Raw genomic sequence first — 19306 nt, 5'->3', positions numbered from 1 at the left:
GGCCCCAGCAACATCTAGCTGATTGGCTCCTCTGCGGTGATGCTCATTGGGCTGTTTCCCTGCCCTTTCAGACCACGGAGCTGCTCATTGGGGGACTTTTTTGGCTCCGCCCACGTGACCCAGCCAATCGGCCTCAAGAGCAGGAGGATTGTGGGAGGTGGAGATAAGCTTGTGTGGGAGAGAGAGGCTTGTGGAAAGCCGGTGGTGGCAGCTGAGGCTCTGAGGGTTTTTCCTGAGGAGCTGTTTTGTTTGGCGTGTGTGGTTCTAAAAATAAAGTTAGTTTGCTGATAACGCCAAGGTCGCGGGTTCGTTCCCAGTACGGGCCACCAAATGCAGTCTGGCTGGGCACAATCAGGAGCCACTTGTCAAAAGAAACTAACTTTATTTTTAGATAATAATAAAATAAAATAACAGCTTTGTGAGCATGCTTAAGTCAAGTACTTCCTACACATGATTCAATGTGCACCTACAATTGCTTTAAAATACACTCTTCTTCCTCTGGCCTCAGGCACCCTAGGCGAGCACTATACCCTAGTCCAACAATTTAAATGCTAAAATGTCCACACAGTTAGGAGTGGGGGCTCAAGCTAAAAGATCTAATCCACCTCGGCAGTAAGTGATCCCCACAAATAAAGCTGCAATGCCCATCTGATTCCTTGGGTCCACTCTTGACTGACAGAATCGGGTGGACAAACCACACATACTTCCCAGCAGGACGGAAAACCTCAGGCCTGAGGAAGCAGGAGCTTCCCACGTATGAGGCTGCATGCAAGGCGAGCCTCAAAGGCGAGGGACTGCATTTTAACAATACATATACTGGCTGAGGGAGTGGGTAGCCACGGAGCTCCAGGTAAGGAGGCCCCAGGAACAGACTCAAAGCTAGAAAGGGGCACAGTCAAGTCTTCCTGGACCAAGGGTATTTCTAGATAACAGGAACGGCCAGCACCTACAATACAAGATGCAGGCAGGAGATAACAGTGGATCTGAAATCTAGAATGTCCCCTACAGGCCCTTGTTAAAGGCTAGGTCCCAGTGTGGAGGTTCCTACCTCCCAGTAGCTAATGTGAGGTCTTCCTGAGCCCTGGGAACATGCCCTTAAAGGACACAGTGGGACCCCAGTCTCATCCTCTTCCTTTTACTTCCTGGCCATGAAGTGAGCCACTCTGCTCCACCACATACTCGCCACCACAGGCCCCAAATACCAGGCCAACCCGCCATGGACCAAGACCTCTGACCTGGGAGCCAAAGCAAACCTTCTCTTCACAGTTTGACTATTTCAGATATTTGTTACAGTAATGGAAAACTAACATACATATTTCCAATCCAGACTATCCTCCCTTTTTCCTCAAAGACAAAGGGACAGAGGCACTATAATACAGACTCACTATAATACAAACCCCAGAGCGCTCATTTTGCTGTAAATCCTTAGACATGCCTTTGGAGGGCATAACTTACCAGAAGTACCTGATCCATCCCAGGAAAGGGGCATCTCTGCCGGCTCCTTCCCCAAACTAAGTAGGCGATGCTTTTCAAATGGCGCAGAGGTACCTTTCGTAGGAGCTTCATCATCCTCTGCTTCTCCAGCCTCAGGGTGTCCTGGGAACTTCATCTTTTTCATCTTAGAATCTGCTTCAGCTAAGTTTAGAAAAAAAAATTTTTTTAAAGGTTTGCATTTGATAGCTGCTACTCCTCAGGAGAGCTCTGCCACGCTAGACCCACGAGACCATCCCCCTCCTTATCTCCAGGCAGCCCAGGACCATGGCTGGTACCGTCCCGCATGTTGCAGAGGAGGAATGGGATGGGAGGCACAGGTCAGCTGGACCCAAGGCTTATGTTATTCCCTCCCTGGTTCAAAGTGGCAGCCTGGCCACCCGATGACACCCCAGAGCCTGGCCGTGTACCTATCGAGTGCTTCCGCTTCCTTTTTCCCACAGCGGCCTTCATCTCCACCTTGCTGGGGTCCTCCTTGGGGCCCCTGACCCTGTCGGTGTCCTCCTCTCTCGCCTGCTTGCCCTGGCCCTTCTTCTTCTTGCCCTTCTTCCCTATGGAGCCATTGGCCATGGACCCCCTCTCCCCTGCAGCCTCAAGGTCAGCCTCCTGTCCTTTTTTGCGCTTCTTGGGCTTTTGGCTCCTTGAATTGTCCTGATGGTTTTCTAACTTCAGTTCTTTCTTTTCTCTTTTTCTGTTCTTCTGCCGTTCTTCCTTCCTTTCTCTTTTATTCTTCTTTGCTTCTGCTTGCTTTTCTGTGGAGTCATTAGTCTTGGAGGACTCTGGAGTCTTGGTGGAGGCTTCTGAACATGACTTTGCCACTTGGTTAGGAGGCTGCTGATCTTGCCCCTTACTAAATGGCTCCTGATTGTTAAGCAAAACCAAGAAACATATCAATATTTGATCTGGGAGAACCAAACATTCACATCATTATCTGTATCTAAAAATGAACTGTTCAAGGAAAATGCTTTTATCACTCACCATTTTACAATTGTGAACCCCCCAACTGTGAAAATATGGCAATAAAAATACCAAGTGGGGGAGAACTCCCCCAGCCCACACCCTCTGCACTGAAGAGATACTTTCATTCCACTTGAGAGTGAAAGAATAAAGAGCCTTATATCACCTAAGCCAGATCTTGAACTCTGCTCACTAATCATCTTTCATTTAGGTGGGAAGAGAGCACTCAGGTGTGGTCGAAATCAAAGATCTATGTTTATAGGCCTGGTTCAAGTTCCAGATCTGCTCATTACTAGTCAGGTGATTAGTCAAGGCAAGTTTTTTCTCTTCTCCAAATCTATTTCTTAATCTGAAAGTAAAAGGTTGTCACACTCACCTTACCCCACTGGGGTGTGAATAAAATGAGAAGAGACACTGTGTGCCTCTCATCATGGATGCCCAACCAACCGGCCCAATGAACGTGGAGAGTTCTGAAAGCCATCAAGGGCTAGCCAAGGAAGTGCTACCACCATCACTACCCAGATGAGACGGCTGCCCTTGGAGGATGGCAAGGGACCCTACACAGAACGTGAGGAACAGAGCAGGGGACCTGCCAGGCTCTAGATATGCTTCAGCATCCTTCAAAGGCTGACATGCTGCGTGCAAGTGGGCTGCAGTGTGGCAGCCTTGCAGTGGGAGAACCTTTAAGAGGTAGGACGTGGCAGAAGGTGATTAGGTCACTGGGGACGCTGCCCTGAGAAGGAACTGATGTTGGTCTCTCCAGGCGAGTTAGTTCTCTCAAGAGAAGGTAGTTATAAATGGAGCAAGCCTAACCCTGTGAACTCCTCTGGCTTCCAGTCTTACCATGTGATCCCTTCAAAAAACACTCCTACCATGATGCCGCCTGCCATTCTGTGATACAGCCAGAGGAGCCCTCACCAGAGGCTGAACACATGTTGGATGCCTGATCTTGGACATTCAGACTCCAAGACTATGAGCTAAATAAGCCTCTTTTCTTTTTAAAGCACCCAGGCTCAGGCATTTTGGTATAGCAACAGAAAATGGACTAATATAGGGCTGGGGATATAGCTCAGTTGGTACAGTGCTTGCCTTCTATGCACAAGGCCCTGGGTTCAATCCCTAGCACCACACAAAAAAAGAAAGGAAAGAAAAGAAAGAAAGAAGAAAATGGACCAATACAGAACCAAAGAAAACTAAATAACTATGTATACTAGAACAAGACAGATCTTCTGTCTCTTAGTTACCCAATTAAGAAGATTAGCGCATAGATCCTACATATAACATGACATTAGCACAGCTCAGCCCCATTCCTTGGTGCACACTGAGTCCCTCTCTTTTGGGATATAAGCCAGGGCAATGAAACAGATGGCTTTGGGAGCCCTATCATCTGCAGAGGAAGGCAGGGGCCAAGACTCAGCTGCAGGGATACATGTACATCCCAACCTGTTCCTCACCAGCCGGACAATGTGGGGCAGGTTACCTATAGTCCTCCTCCTGTGGGCAGCTCTCACCAGGACACAAGCACTCAGACCTATCACACCACACCTGAAGGAGCAGCACTAGGAACTCAGTCACGGTTCACAACATAAAGCTGCCAAGGATCATGGGAAAAGAGGTCAAGGATGAATCTGGAAATAGACTCAGGAGGAAACTTCACATCTCTCCTGCAATTCTGTTCATATTTTCTGGTAAGGCATTATTATAATGCGTTAATCAGCTTCCCATGATTATAATAAAAATCCCTGAGGCAATTAACTTTTTTGTGTTCATTTTGGCTCATGGTTCCAAAGGTTTGGTCCAAGATCGAGCTGCCCCATTGCTCAGAGCCTCAGGAAAGGGTGACACTTCATGGAAAGAGTACATGGGGAAGCAAGGTACTCACCCTGTGAGGGAGGAAACCGTGAGGACAAGGGGTCGAGGCCACATTCCCCCTGAAGGGCATGCCTCCCAATGCCCTGAGGCCCTCCCACCTGGCCCTACTCCCTAAGGGTTCCACCATATCCCAGCTGTGCCACCCTGGGTACCAAGCCACATGGGCCCTTGCGGGGCGTCCAATGCCCAAATGATAGTACAGAAGCACTGAGTGCCAAAGCCTACAGCCTCCCTTCTCCCCAGTGTATGCCAAGTCTCCAGCTGGTACCTCGCCCCACACCCACACCAGCTCCACCATGCAAGATGGGCAAGGTGGGCAGACCAATTCTTTCCCACTTTCTTTCTTCTTCATTCCTGCTGTCCCGAGGGTGCTCTGCCTGGCTCTTCTGTAATGGAAAAGTCCTGCCTTACCTCCCTTTTTTCTGTCTCTTCCCACACTCACCTGGACCTGGCACTAAGGGAAGCCTCCAACCCCCTAGAATGTAGCCCTTGAGGGCAGGACCTAATTATAGCCGCATGTGCAGGGGCCACGGCCAACCACCATGGGAGAGAAGCTAGATTGTCGAGAAGGACAGAGTTCCAGGAGGACAGGCGTTTGACTCATGGACAAATGAAGCCCCAGGACCTTTGGCTGTGTCCCACCAACACAGGGTGTGCAGAAGGATCACTGGGCAAAGGCACAGGCAGCCCCACCAGCCAGCGCTGACAGAACTGAGATTACCAGGGGCTGTCCACTGATCGACCATAATTTGTCACCAACACTATTTTCTCTGCACAAAGCAAACAACTCCTAAAAATTTGACTAGAATAAGACCAGTTAGAGCCCTGCTGTTTTTTTTAAAACTTTTGATATGAGTTTCCAAGAAGCACATAAGCTCCAAACAGGAACAATATTAATGAAATTAGTGGGAAACAATTGTGAATTAACAAAGTGACCAACAGAGTGGTTAAAATATATCCAAGTAAGACCTTCTATACAGGCATTCCTCATTTAGGACTCTCTCTTTCAAATAGTTTTCACTAGCAGGTGGTTGATCCTGAATATTCAAATAGGATTTGCTCCCCACCAGAAGGAAGGAGACGGACGTCACTAAATGCTGGGTACCCTCCTCTGCTCCAACACTCCCACAGAGGCTTCACACCTCACCCTGAGTCTGAAGGTCCACCTGGCTACTATGTCCTACCCTGTTTTCTTTCTCTTCATAGCACCATACCCTCCTGATGTGCTTTCTATTTTTTGTTGAGGACCTAGCACAGATTAGGACCCAGTAAATAGGAATAAATGAATATTACTATCCACATTTTTTAGATTAGGAAACTGAGGCTTAGAGGTTAACTAATGTGCCAATGATAATACACCTGGCAAACTACATAGCAGGGCTTTGAACCTGGGCTGTCAGAAATCCAAACTCCTGTTCTTTCCAACACATCCACTGCCTGATAGATATACCAGTATATACATGTCCGCTGGGACCCTTATCAAATGTTGGGATTAAATACCTTTCTCTGTACAATAAGGAAATCTTCCCTGCAGTGCACTCAGTTTACTCTTTCCTATAAATGAAGACAGAGGGTCTCTGAAAAAGCAGGCTACCTTGACCTCCAAATATAGACATTCCCATTTCATTATTACTAATTATTCTTGCAACAATCTAAAATTAGCTCTAACTTACATCGCTGGAAGCTTCAGAAAAGATATTCCACACTTGCTCCAGAATGGATTCATTATGAACTTTTAAACTGTTCTTCATCCAATTCTGTAAGGAACAAAAAAGAAAAAAAAAGAACTACTTATCCCACTGTGACAAGATACACACAGGTCCAGCCCCCCACCCATTCAGAAAGCCAATGAAATCCATACCTGAAATTTGGCCTTTTTCCTGGGAACGTTGTCAAAAGCACTAATTTGCTTTAACAGTTCTCTCACTTTGGGGCTGACATTGGGTTTCCTTATTAATTCATTAATTTTCTATAAAAAAAGAAAACAATAAATAACCAACCCATGAGTTTCATGAAAGCCAAACTAAAAGTCCTTGCCCTGACCAAAGAGTTCACATCTGAAGTACGGATCCTGTAGTACTGCTTATGCTTCAAAATATATTAACTTCTATTTGACATAGAAATGGAGTCCTAGAGCAGTTGACAAGAAAAAGAGATAAAAGTCTTCCTAACTGGAAAGGACAAAACAAAATTATCCCTGTTCATAGATGACCTGTACGGAGGAATGACTTTATGTATAAAACTCTACACCTTCAACACAAATAACTGTTAGGACTAATAAATCAATTCAGCAAAGCTGCAAGATACAAAATCTACTCTCAAAAATCTGGTTGCACTGAGAGCAGTGGCGCTCACCTGTAATACCAGCAGCTCCGAAGGCAGAGGTAGGAGGATTGCAAGTTCAAAGCTAGCCTCAGCAATTTAGCAAGGCCCTAAGCAATTCAGCAAGACCCTGTCTCTAAATAAAATATAAAAAAGGGCTGGGGATGTGGCTCAGTGGTTGAATACCCCTGGATTCAATCCCTGGTAATAAAATATACCAACAATGACCAATTCAAAAAGGAAATTAAGAAAATAGTTCCCTTTATAATAACATAAAAAAGAATAGTAAGGAAAAAAACAAAAATCAAACAGGTAAAAGACTTGTATTCTGAAAACTATAAAACATACTAAGAGAAATTAAAGACACTGATAAATAGAAAGAGATGCCATGCTCATGGATTAGAAGACCTAAGATTGTAAGTGTCAATACTTCCCAGAGCAACCTAGAGATCCAGCACAATTCCTACTGAAACCTAGTTGAGACAGATAAATATAAATGAATCTGATGCCACCACCCAACCAAACACAGGCCTCACATCAGCCCTTCGTGTTGTCTACCGTCAGAGAGGAATCAGCCATTCCACGAGCAGATTTAGAGAAAGAGTGGGTTATCCTTCCAAACAGACGTTTTGGAATGCCATGTTAAGGAAAAGGTGGAGTGAAAGGGCGAGGATACCGAAGGATATGTATAATATTACAATTCAGTCAGAACAGTGCACAGGGGAAGCCCACATGCTGCGCAGGATCCATCCTTGATCTGATTTGGAGGAAAGTGTTTGCCAAGGGCAAGAACTCGTTCCTGGATGGAGCTGCCTTTCAACAGGCACGATTGGATCATCAACCACTGTGGCACAGAAGTTGGATACGTAGCAGGTTACTACCCTGGAGGCGAAGTCAATGAGGACTCATTCCACCACCACCCGGCACGTCTGCCCCACCTTGGATTTGCTTTCTGCTGTATGAGACAGAACGAAGGCTGCTTGGTGGCACCGGACATCGCAACCACTGTTGTTTGTGATACAAAGTGTAAATTAATTTTTTCTAAGAGATACTTTAAACTATTTTCCCCAAACTGAACTGCATGCATGAAGTATCAGGGACTTCAAGAGGATAATCATGCTTTATCCTGCACTTAGCCAAGGACCCTGCTCTGTTCGGTTTGAGCAGCGTTTTGCCTTGCAGTTTAAAGCAGATTTTTTAAAAGTTTTCTTCATGTTTGGTTTAAGTGGCAAGCAGTCTCCCCAGTGTGTCCATTAGCTGCACCATTGTCTGTTATTTTTCATCTCGAAAAGTCTCAACAACCTCCAAAAAAGAGTTTTTAGAAAGTGAGAAAAACTGCTTTTTCTCCTTAGTTTTCTCAGGAATATTTGAGAGGTAAAACCTGAAAGTCACCATGATGCTCATGAGCTTTTACCTGCTCAAATATTTTAACTAAAATCATTCATTATAAAAAAGCAGAATCTTTATTTCTGAAGTTCCCACAATTTAGTAGTGACCCTGAACAAAATGCAATGACCCTGAACAAAATTCCACACCTTGCAATGAGCAAGACTAAGGTGTATCTTGGCTCTCATTTATATGCACTTTTCAGACTCTCCCACCATGAGGTGCTGATGCATATGCTTTGAAACATAATTTTTTAAACATTTTCCTGTTGTTCTGATATGTAACTCTGCTCCCTCAAAACACATCTCCTCATTGTCTCTGGCATTTCAAGTTATCCCAAGTTTGAATCCTATTCCTTCCTCCATTGAAGCCTTGTCCCAGGTTGGCCTAATCCAATTTAAAAGCCTGGTTCAAGTCACAGTGCCAGGGATTATATTTAGCGGAGTATTAATATTCACAAGTATTTTTCTCAGATGTGGTATGTCTGCATCAATTCACTGTCTCAATTTTTATGTTTTAAGGAAGCTCTAAGTTTGCTGTTGAAATTCCTTGAACAGTAACTCAAAAATTGGTTGTTCTAATTATAGCAGCATGTCACAAATGACTGCTTTTTGAAGTGTTGATAATTTTAAATCTTTTAAATTATCCTGAAAAAAATGAAATTGGACTCTTACCAAAAAACTCCTACTTAATTAAAAAATGAGCAATTAACTTGAATAGACATTTCTCCTAAGATGTACAAATGGTCAATTAATACATGAAAAGATGCTAAAATCATAAGCAAAATACAAACCAAAACCACAGAAAGATAACATTTCACACCCATTAGGATGGTTATTATGAAAACTAAAAACAGAAAATTACGAGTGTTGAAGAGAAATTACAACGCTTATACATTATTGGTGGGAATGTGAAATGATGCAATTGCTACAGAAATCAGTACATAGCTGCCTCAAAAAAAAAAAAAAAAAAGCAAAAGAGAATTACCCTATGATCCAGTAACTCTACCTCTAGGTACATGCCTAGAAGAAATGAAAGCAGGGATGTGACAGGAATCAAGTGTCCACTGACAGGTGAATGGATAAACAGTGGAATGTTCTTCAGCCTTAAAGAGAAAAGAAACTCTGACAGATGCTACGACATGAGCATACCCCGAAATCATGTTCAGTGAAATGAGCCATCACAAAAGGACAGAGGATGCATGCTCCCACTCATGCGAGGTCCTTAGGACAGGCAAGCAGAAAATAGTGGCAGAAAATAGAACAGAAGGGCTGGGGGCATTGCCAGTGGAAGAGCACTTGCCTAGCTCATGTGAGCACTGGGTTCAATCCCCGGCACCACCAAAACATAAAAATAAAAATAAGAAACCAAAATGACGTGGGGATGGAGAGATGAGTGTCTAATGGGACAGTGTTTCAACTGGGGAAGATGAAAGTTCTGGAGATGGGCAGCAGCGATGGCTGAAGAGTGACATGAATGTACCTGAGTTTAAGTACACTATAAAATGGTAAGTATCTTATCATGGGGGTTGCGAGTGTAGCTTTGTGGCACAGCACTTGCCTAGCATGTGTGAGGCACTGGGTTCGATCCTTAGCACTGCATACAAACAAATAAATAAATTTAAGCTATTAAAATATACACATTACCATGGAAAAAAAAAAAAAAAACAAAAAACGGAAAAATATATCCCTACATCAATGGAATCAAGAATCACAGAAAAACAGATAGTAGAGGGTATAAAATGAGAACAAAACAGTAGTATTAAGATCTAATAAATAAAACCAAAATAGCAAGAGCACACGAAACACTTCAGCAATCCCAGTAAAGTCAGAGGCAATAATTACTTAGGTTAGAGATCTGTCAGCAGACAGGAGGGACAGTCACCAGTGAGTCAACCTAAGATGGACAATGAAGCTCAGCAAATATGACATAGGAAAGTGTCCCTGCGTAAGAAAGAAGAGAATCTACATATAAGCAGACCAGAAACATGGAGACAGGGTCCTAAGACAACGGTTAGCCAAAGCTGTGTACGGCATCCAGGCTGCACCGACTAAGAAGGCAAGACAAGCATGAACGAGGAAAAACCAGGCAGAAGAGCACAGGGCACTGGTGACGAGGTCCAAAGGCAACACCAGGGCCCACAGAGTGAGATGCTTCTCCAGCGTCCAGGTTTGCACAAGCCCAGAGGCATGTGGACGCTGCCCAGCCAACTGCATAGGTCTGGTCCACTCTGGCTGATTGGTGTCCGGAGCGTGTGTTGTTTTCTTCTGTATAATCTTTCTGTTAGTACTTGACTATTTTTTCCTAAAAATTAAATAGCTACTTATTTTTTTATTAAAACAATAAAGTTATCAAAATTAACAGAAAGAGAGAGAAGCAGAGCAGACTGTTGAAGTTGAAATGGGCAAGGTCTGAGAGGGCCAGCTGCCGACAGGGATGGGACCAATGCAAGTGGCATTCCTGGGAACTCTGAACCCACAGGAAGGCTGAACAAAACAGGAACAGCTGGAGGATGAAATGGTCAAGGCTAATTGTGAAAGAAGAAAAGGTCCCCAGCACTAACAACTAAAGCCTGTGAAGAACAGGGTCCCTCCTGACTGGATTACTTAAGTGTGTGTGTGTGTGTGTGTGTATGTGTGTGATATATATATATATATATATATATATATATATATATATAATTTATTTATTTATTTATTTATTTTTTAATGAGGGAAATAAAGGGAAAGAACAAAACCCTCAAACCCATGTCTACAAGAACGACCCCAGCGTGTTCTCCTGGCTTAACCCACGTCCTCTGATCCACCTGCTAAGGGCACCCGGGGCGTTGGATCCATGGGATGGGAGTGGTGACCAGCAGCCCAGATGGAACCAGAGTGAAGTTCTTGATCTACACCAAGAGGACCACTGAAGCACAGAGCAAGGGTCAGCAAACCTCTTCTGTCAACACAAAATCAGCACCCTAGGCTTCACAGGTTCTGTCCCAAGTACCAGCCACGCAGCTCACCCCACCCTGCCTTTGAGGATTTCTTTCAAGTGTAACGACAGCAGAGGTGGAACTATACATGCCCCAGCGCCCAGAAATGTCACCTGAGTCTCAGGATATCAGAGAGAGTGACCCAAGGTGCCAGTGGTCAACAGTCTCGACTTCACAGTTAAGATACAGGTTCACCAGCTCTTCACCCTGCACTGGGCAGAAATGGCAAGTCCTTTGTAAACAGAACTGTCCCCATAGGAGTACGCCATTTCAGAGAGCTAGTCAGTGTCAGAAGCTATTAATTTGGTTTTCAGGAAAATATGAAATCTTCACATGGATAACATATGTCTTTAATTCTCTATCTCCTTTTCTAAATCTTCCCTTCTGCAATGCCATGCTTCCCAAATAGGAATTTCATTGCTTTTGCCACTTTTTATTGTACACATTTTCATTTTATTTAAATAGAAAATTCCTTATACCTATGAAAATGTCTATTTTGCTTGATCCTGATAGCAGACATGACAGATTAACAGTGTTTCAGCTGCAAAAGCTGCATTAACACTACAAGAGAAAGACCTGAAAATTTCTACTTGATTTTCTAGTCAAAAGAATGCTAGTGAGAATTCTCAAATACTTTAGAGAGAAATGTGTAAAACACACTTATTAAAGACAAAACACCTCCCAGTTGTGTTAACAGAAAATAACTCTATTACAAGAAGATAAATTGGCCTTCAGCTGGGCTAAGACACGATGCTGCAGATGCTCTGCATGGATGAATGCTTGCTCTTAGTCTCTCAGGCTTCTGAAGGAAGAGGAGGGGGTCGGTCAAGGCCACTGTGGGGATGGGAAGCCAGTACCTGGATCCAGGCCTGCTGCTTCATGTCGCCTTTGTGGGCTTTGCCTTCGTAGCCCTTGCCACCATATTTCTGATCTTCACTTATGCACTTCACGTGGTTTTTATAGTCATCACCCCTTCAAAGAGAGCAGAAGTCCCACCATTAGACTGCCACGCAGGTTGGGGGCCCTGATGACAGCTGCTCCCCCTGTCTGCACAATGCACATCTGTCCCCTGCCACCCACCTTAACTCACTTTCTGGCTTAGTTCATCCCTTCTGAGGGATGGGTAGAGCACAGCTTTGCTCTAACAAAACAGCTCCAAAGCCCTCAAGCCTCACTCTGGGCACATGCTTCCCTGGACCTGGTCATTGACAGTGGCCACAGGATGAGCCATCTACTGTCTAAGAAGTGCTCAGGCTGCTCTAGTTCCCCTTCTCTTGGCCTTTTCTTTAAAAATGCATATGGTTTCCAATTGTAGTCAGTGGGCCCTACGAGTTTTGTTTTTTTCTCCTTAAGTTTCTTTTTGTTTTTTTTTTTTCTTTTCTTTTTATGTGGTGCTGAGGATTGAACTCAGGGCCTCACATGTTCGAGGCAAGCGCTCAGTCACTAAGCCACAATCCCAGCCCCTTCCCTTAAGTTTCTTTCCTCAAATTTGTTTCTATTCTTCTAAGCTTTGTGGGGCTAGGGATCCAAATCTGGTCTGAACCTTCGTTGTGGGTCTACATGAATTATGCGGAACTTACCAGAAGTCTCTACCGCAGTCAATGCAAGAAAGGCATTCACAGTTTCTGCAGACAGACACATGCTTTTCCACTTGTATTTTCTTCACTGATTCACCACATGCATTGCATGTAAAAAATACCATTTTACCTAAATGGTTAAATACTCTCTATCCAAGATAGGCTTTAACTCTTGTCCTAAAAAAAAACAAAATTCAAAACAGAAAACAAAAACAAAAACTTCTGTTCAACAAATGATTCACACAAGTAACTTAACTTGATTTGTTTGTTTACAGTACTGGGAATTGAACTCAGGGGCCCTGTACCACTGAGCTACACTGCCAGCCCTTTTAATTCAAGTCTGGCCTTGAATTTGTGATTCTCCTGCCATAGCCTCCCCAGTACCAGCGTGCGCCACCATGCTGTATGACTACAGTTAAGTTTTATGGTTGTAGATGGACACCATGTATCCATCCATGCATCTATCTATTGCTATGTGGTGCTGAGGATGGAACCTAGTGCCTTGTATGTGCTAGGCAAGCTCTCTACCACTGAGCCACAACCCCAGCCCTACAGTTAACTTTTTAATGATAATTTCACATGATAATAACAGATTCAAAGTTGATCAGCCATCTATGAACAACCCTACCACCCATGTAAGTAAACCATCACTAGGGCTAACATTTATTGAATGTGTGTTTATCATGTATCAGGCTCTATTCTAAGAGCTTATGTGTATCTAATTTAGCCCTCAAACAAACCCTACCCTTCCCTAGGGAAGGATTATCACTGTTTAAAATTTATCTGGAGAGATTAAGAAACTTGCCCCAGGATACATAGTAACAGAAATAAATTTAACCTTGGCAGATTGGCAGAACTGTGTGGGAAGAATAAGTTTCATTTATACACAGTGAAAATTATAAAAGGCCTTGCAATGTCTGTATACCCTGCCAACTATTCCAGGTCCCAAATATAATAACAAAATAAGAAGGGGAACAGAGAGCTGTAGAAAGGGGAAAACTCTAAAAATGAGTTCTCTAGGTTCCAAAAACATTCACAGGTATGAGATCATACCCCTTGGTCTCTGAACAGGGAGCAGGTGAGGGTCTCCTTCACATGGCTTCTTGCCAGATCAGTCAGAAAGAAATGTAACCATATCTAGGTATCCCAAATGCTGGGTGCTGAATTACTCAAGGAGCTCACAAACCCAGGTGCCCCAGGTATCCTGAGCACTGCCCATTATACAGTATCTATATTATAAGCTCAGGGGGTGATACTGTGCTCAACAAAATACAGATTCATCTAAGCACTAAGCACTCAGGGTAACTTTCCATGCTTCTATAAACTTTTATCACTGGTTTAGAGCATTGTTTTACATTATAAATCAGCAAAGATATTGAGAACTGTTTAGCCCAACCCTGTCTTCCTCATTATGAGCAGGAAGAGAGGATCAAGGAAGTCAACACTACTTGCTTCAGGGTAAGACTCCACCCAACCCACCCCAGGAATCCTTCCACACAAGAGCTACCACTGGTTTACAGGGATCCTCATGCATGAACTGCATCTCCCCTTCACCATGTTCCAGATCATAGCTAGTGAGGTCACACCTAACAAGGATCAGGGCTGCTCAAGGCCATTTGCTAGCCTCTCCAGGGTTCAAAGGCCCAGCTGGTCTCTTGAGCAGGCTTCTTACCCAATGGGCTCCAGTTCACCTTTTACACTAGGTACAAACCGCAGGCCCACTGACCCTGGGTGTGCTGGGTCCCCTCCACAGCCTGTTATCAGGGTTGCCTGACCAATCTTCCCTCATAGGGGCAGGCACGTGGTCGGCTATGCCTGGCCAAATCCCAAGGAATGCAGACGTTACAACCCTAGGGCACCTGGTTACTGTAAAGATGAGTGATAGAATCACAAGCTTGGGGAGCTGGGATCATGTTGACCATGATCCAGTTCCCTCAAAGCTTATCATGCTGCATAAGGCAGATGGAGTTCAATAAATGTCAGGCAACAAAAACAGCCATTTTGCAACAAGGGCCAACGTCACACTATGAGTCTGGAGGTGCACTTTTGGGTTAAGACCAAGGGATCATGGGTTATCACCAAGAAATGGACTTCCATCATACCCACTTGGTAGAAGCCACTGTGGCGAAACAAATTATCTGCTGGAAAATTTTAAAGCACCTTCACAGGGCAAACATCTCTGCAAACTTAAATATGGCTTAGAGCTTTATAACTTCTGCTATGAGGAAACTGTTTCTTGACTATGACAGAGAGGGTGGGGAGAAAAGCTTTCATGAACCTTAGGATCCAATTCCCTACAGGATGGGTCTGTGGTGGAAGGCAAGAATTAAAGACCTGGGCAGGACAGCAGGAAACAAAATATACTGAAGGAAAGATGCTAGTGGTATTGACAAAAAGATGCTCAGAAGATATGCACCACATGGCATCCCTCTGGAAGCTGTCCACACTGTGTTCACACCATTCTGAGAATTGGATCGCATGTCCATTTGAAAAATATCTCTCCACACATTTTCACTTGGTCTTTTATTTATCTACATATTTTAAGGAAGAACGAGTGGACTGCATGAAGTCAGAACTCAGGCCCTGCCTGCCTTCCTTGGGGTTTTTTATACTTGCCATGAACTCAGAACAGTGTGTCCACCTGCTTAACTACTGAGGTAAGATCTGCAAAGAGCTTACTCAGAGCCCTGAGGACACCCCAGCAATAGCCCAGGAGTCACCTTGACTGTGCCTCACACTGGACCTGGTCCCTAGAGAAAATACCTTACATTTATGAAGTAAACACTTTGCATGGGCTGTGAAGAACAGTAAGCTCAAAACCAGCTCGCTCCCTGCAGACAGGGTCCCAAGTCTTAGTGCAGGCTTAACAATTTCAGAAGTTTGATGTTACAAAATTCAAAAAAGACATCATGTGCGCTAACTGAATACAGCAAACATAGCCTAAAAAAAAATTGTATTATTCAAATTCCACAAGATAAATGTGAATGGACTTTGAATAATTAAAACTTTCAAATGATGTTTTGGTAAGTTTTATGCTTACCATTTATGCTTTTGAAGTTACAAAAGCTTAAAACTGCATGAAGATGACACACTTCGGGCTCAGATACTTGTTGCAAAGTGTAAGAAGACAGCATTTTTTAGTGTTGCTGGTCTTAAATAAAAGTCCCCTTTTGCTTCATTGACTCTTCACTCCCTGTGTGCACCCAATGCTGGGTCCCAACACAGCCACAGAGATTCTATGTGCTCTTCTTTTCAGATATGTGGGCATGTTGAAAAAGAAGACGAACAGAAAGTAGTGCTCTTGGACTGATTGGGAGCACACTCTGGTTCTCGAGCCAAATACAATCTATGACTCAATCCAGTGACATTTGCTGAATGCTAAGTGTGCAGTAAGGGTTATCCTACCAGGTACACCCAGAGACTCTTGCTTCAAGCTGAGCAGGTCCTCTGTGTGTGCTATCTATTCATGTGTCTGGTAAATGTACTGAGCTCTCATATACCACATCCTAGAAAAATACGAGGGCCCGAGGACAGAAAACAGGACCTTGGCTCTCTATAAAGTCACTTCCTACTCATAAAACCAGGTGTATCCATTACCCAGGTCAGCCATGACTGCACAATCACTGTCTGCAGAGAAGAGCAAGCTCTGGAAGTTAAGTGATCTGCCCAAGGTCACAGCAAGTGGCTGAGGCAGCCTGCAAGACATTCTGCCACTACCTTGCCTGTCACAGCCTTGCCATTTGCTTGGCCGTAACTCTTGGAACTTGAAAGCCTCATCCAAAATGTGGGAAATAACAATTTTCCATTCATAAATATTAGAACCCAAAAAGCAGTGCAAACTGGGCAAGGAGAACAACCACGTCACGGCAGAGGCTGTCAGGTATTAATTTGCTGAATTTGGGGGCAGCAGGCAGTGGCCAGGAAAGGGCTGAGAACTTGAGAAAAACCCTGGGCATCTTAAGTCTTTTTTGGGGGGTGGTGCTGGGGATTGAACCCGGGGCCTTGCGCATGGGAGGCAACCACTCTACCACTGAGCTACAGCCTAGCCCCTTCTTTTAACAAGGTGGTGGCCACGTTTTATTGGCCTGGGCCTGGGCTTGGGGAAGGACTTGAGCTGAAGTCTGCATCTGCCAAAGATCATAGAAACTCAGACATCAGACCTGTTATTTGTGAAATGGGTCTAATATCCATCTCAAAGCATAGTGTGGAAAGTTAAACAAAATACCAGATGTGGAGGCCTCCTCCTCACCCAACTACAGGAAGGTTTCTCTATGACCTGTTGACTTATACATCAATACTATCACACCCAGTCCCCGACCAAACCGCTGTTCCTTTAAAGAGGATCCTCAACTCATCCATCTGTCTTCATAAGTCACTCCAGTCACCTCTGGCTCCTTATTCCTCAAGGGCCTACTCTACCACTCTGTTCCCTGAATACATGCTCCTAAGTTTGGTTCTATATTAGAATTTGAAGGGATTCTTCTTTTAACCTTCCTTCCTCTACATTTTCTGTATATTTTTATTTTCTTTAAAAATTATGTTAAAACATCGTCCCCACAACACACATACTGACCTACACCCCATTACTACCACACCCACACCAAAAACAGCCCATCTAAGGGGCCAGACTGGCAACCCAAGCACAAAGCCCAGTCAGGGTGCAACCTCCAACAAACCACTGCCCCTTTAAACTTCAAGTTCTAGCCAGGCATAGAGGTACACACGTGTGATCCCAGGTACTCAGGGGGCGAGGCAGGAGTACAATCTTGAGGTCAGCCTGGACAACTTAGCAAGACCCTGTCTCAAAATAAAAAATAAAAAGAGTTGGGGATGCAGATCAGTGGTAGAGCACCCCTGAGTTCAATCCCCAGCACAAGAAAAAACAAGCCCCCCAAATTTCAAGTTCTGCTGGCACAGTGGCTATAATTGCAGTCCCCGCTACATCAGGACTGAGGCAGGAGGACTGGGCAACATAGTAAGAGCCTATCTCAAAAAAGGAAACAAACAACCTCAACAAAACCAACTTCAAGTTCTCCCCATCTATAAAGCAAAGGGTTAAGCCAATTAGAAGAGACTCAAGTCCCTTCCAGGGGTAGAGTTCCAAAAACCACAGGCATAGTTCAAGAGAACACACAAGCATACCCTGAGCACTATTGCCCCTAAACCTTTGCATATGGAGATGACAAAGGCTGCAATGTGCTTTCAAGCTCTTCTTTGGCCCTTGCACAAGCATTTGGGAGTAGGTGCCCCTATTTCCACTTAGCAGATGAGCAAAGCCAGGCTCAGATAACTTCAGACTTTCCCAGTACATCACCTGCACTGTTCAAATAGCATCCTCTCACTTGGTTAACTACTACTTGTCAGAAACGATGCTAGACACAGGGAGCCTGGCCCACAGTGTAAACAAGTACCCACGGGGCCTTGTCTGCAGAAAGGCTTCCAAGTGCACAGCGCACCTCTCTTCCCTCCCCTTCTCCTCAGAGGTAGGTGCTGCAGAATATTCTGACATTTACTGAGTACCAACTGCAACGTCATCGGAGGCTAACACCTTTCCACTCCAGTAACCCTCCAGCCCCCCAAGTCAGGTTCTACAGCAATCCCTTTTCACACGTGACACAGGCACTAAGAGGTTAAGTGCCCAGCACCAGGTCTCACATCCAGCTAATGACAACCCCCGGCACGCAGTTATTCTGGTCTTCGGTCGGTGCTCTCGACCACTGGCCCTGGGGCCTTCCCTTAGGGACCGAGCTCCCGAGACTCGCAGAGCCTCGTCCCCAACGTGCAGCAAGCGGATCCCCAGCGCGGCGGGATCCAACCGACCCGGTCTGGCCAGGCCCGGGGGCTTCTGCGTTTTAAACCCGGGACGAAACGGCCACCCTAAGCCCGGAGCTCCTCAGTCCCCCGTGCGCAGAGTCTGAACGCAGGAGCTCGCGGAGGGGCGGACGGTGCAAACGCGGGTGCGGCCGCAGCCCTCCTGCTCGGAGACCCCTGGCCGCCGCCGCCGCTCACCTCAGCCGGCGCCTGCCAACGGTTTCAACCGGCGGCAGGGAGCACGTGGAGCCGCTGCGGCCCGCCAGCGCTATAGCAGCCTCTCGAACTTGCCGGCGCAGAACTCACTTCGGAACCGCCCCGCGCGCCTGCGCGCCACGGCCACCCCACCCCCTGTCGGAAGTGACGCCACCGGAAGCTGGGCGGCCGGCGGGGAGGGGGCGTNTTGCTTAAATAAGGGAATGAAAGTTGAATGAGCGATGAGCAAAGTATTATGAAAACCATTAATCCCCTGGCGGTGCCTATGGGTGATAGGAAGGCTTCTCTGGCAGTGAGCAGTGTTGGGCCTGGAAGAGCAGATGTATTAGTTTGCTAGGGCTGCCATAACAATACAAGTGACTTAGACTACAGACTTAATTTTTCCCACAGTTCTAGAAGTTGCAAGACCAAGATCAAGGATCAGGCAGGTTTGCTTCCCCCCACCCCTCTTCCCCAAGCTTTCTCCTTGGCTTGCGGGTGGCCATCTTTGTGCTTGTCCTCACATGGTCTCTCCTCTGTGCTCCTGCATCTCTGATGTCTCTCTGTGGTCCAAATCCTCTCATCTCATAATGACATCTTTGAGACTGGAGTAGGGCCCACCCTCTTGGCCTGGGTTTTAACTTCATTACCTCTTCAAAGGCCTTGATCTCCATGTGCAGTCACATTTTGGGAACACGATTGAGCCCTTAACAAGGAA

At 45.2% G+C, this 19306-nt stretch overlaps 1 protein-coding gene and 1 pseudogene across 3 annotated transcripts in view; one reads left to right on the top strand and one right to left on the bottom strand.

Annotated features, from left to right (window-relative positions):
- The window catches only part of Lyar (Ly1 antibody reactive), a 25732-nt gene extending 6982 nt beyond the window's left edge, over positions 1–18750 (bottom strand). Inside the window, exons 1-8 of one of the 3 annotated variants that reach the window (XM_048784174.1) lie at positions 18592–18748; positions 17307–17379; positions 12586–12759; positions 11863–11977; positions 6182–6289; positions 5994–6077; positions 1902–2352; positions 1456–1635 (exon numbers count right to left, since the gene is read on the bottom strand). In XM_048784174.1, the coding sequence (XP_048640131.1) occupies positions 1456–1635; positions 1902–2352; positions 5994–6077; positions 6182–6289; positions 11863–11977; positions 12586–12707 (1060 nt within the window). In that variant the 5' untranslated portion in view covers positions 12708–12759; positions 17307–17379; positions 18592–18748. Of the gene's footprint in view, positions 1–1455; positions 1636–1901; positions 2353–5993; positions 6078–6181; positions 6290–11862; positions 11978–12585; positions 12760–17306; positions 17380–18591 lie in introns of all 3 variants that reach the window. The other 2 variants (XM_015481950.2, XM_015481952.2) reach the window with 2 other exon arrangements.
- LOC125610867 lies at positions 7139–7677 on the top strand (annotated as a pseudogene).
- Positions 18751–19306: the final 556 nt, after the last annotated feature.

Source organism: Marmota marmota, unplaced genomic scaffold, assembly GCF_001458135.2.
Source record: "Marmota marmota marmota unplaced genomic scaffold, marMar, whole genome shotgun sequence".
Taxonomy (NCBI): Eukaryota; Metazoa; Chordata; class Mammalia; order Rodentia; family Sciuridae; genus Marmota; species Marmota marmota.
Note: the sequence above shows the minus strand (reverse complement) of the source record. Positions and strands in the feature narration are given on the sequence as shown.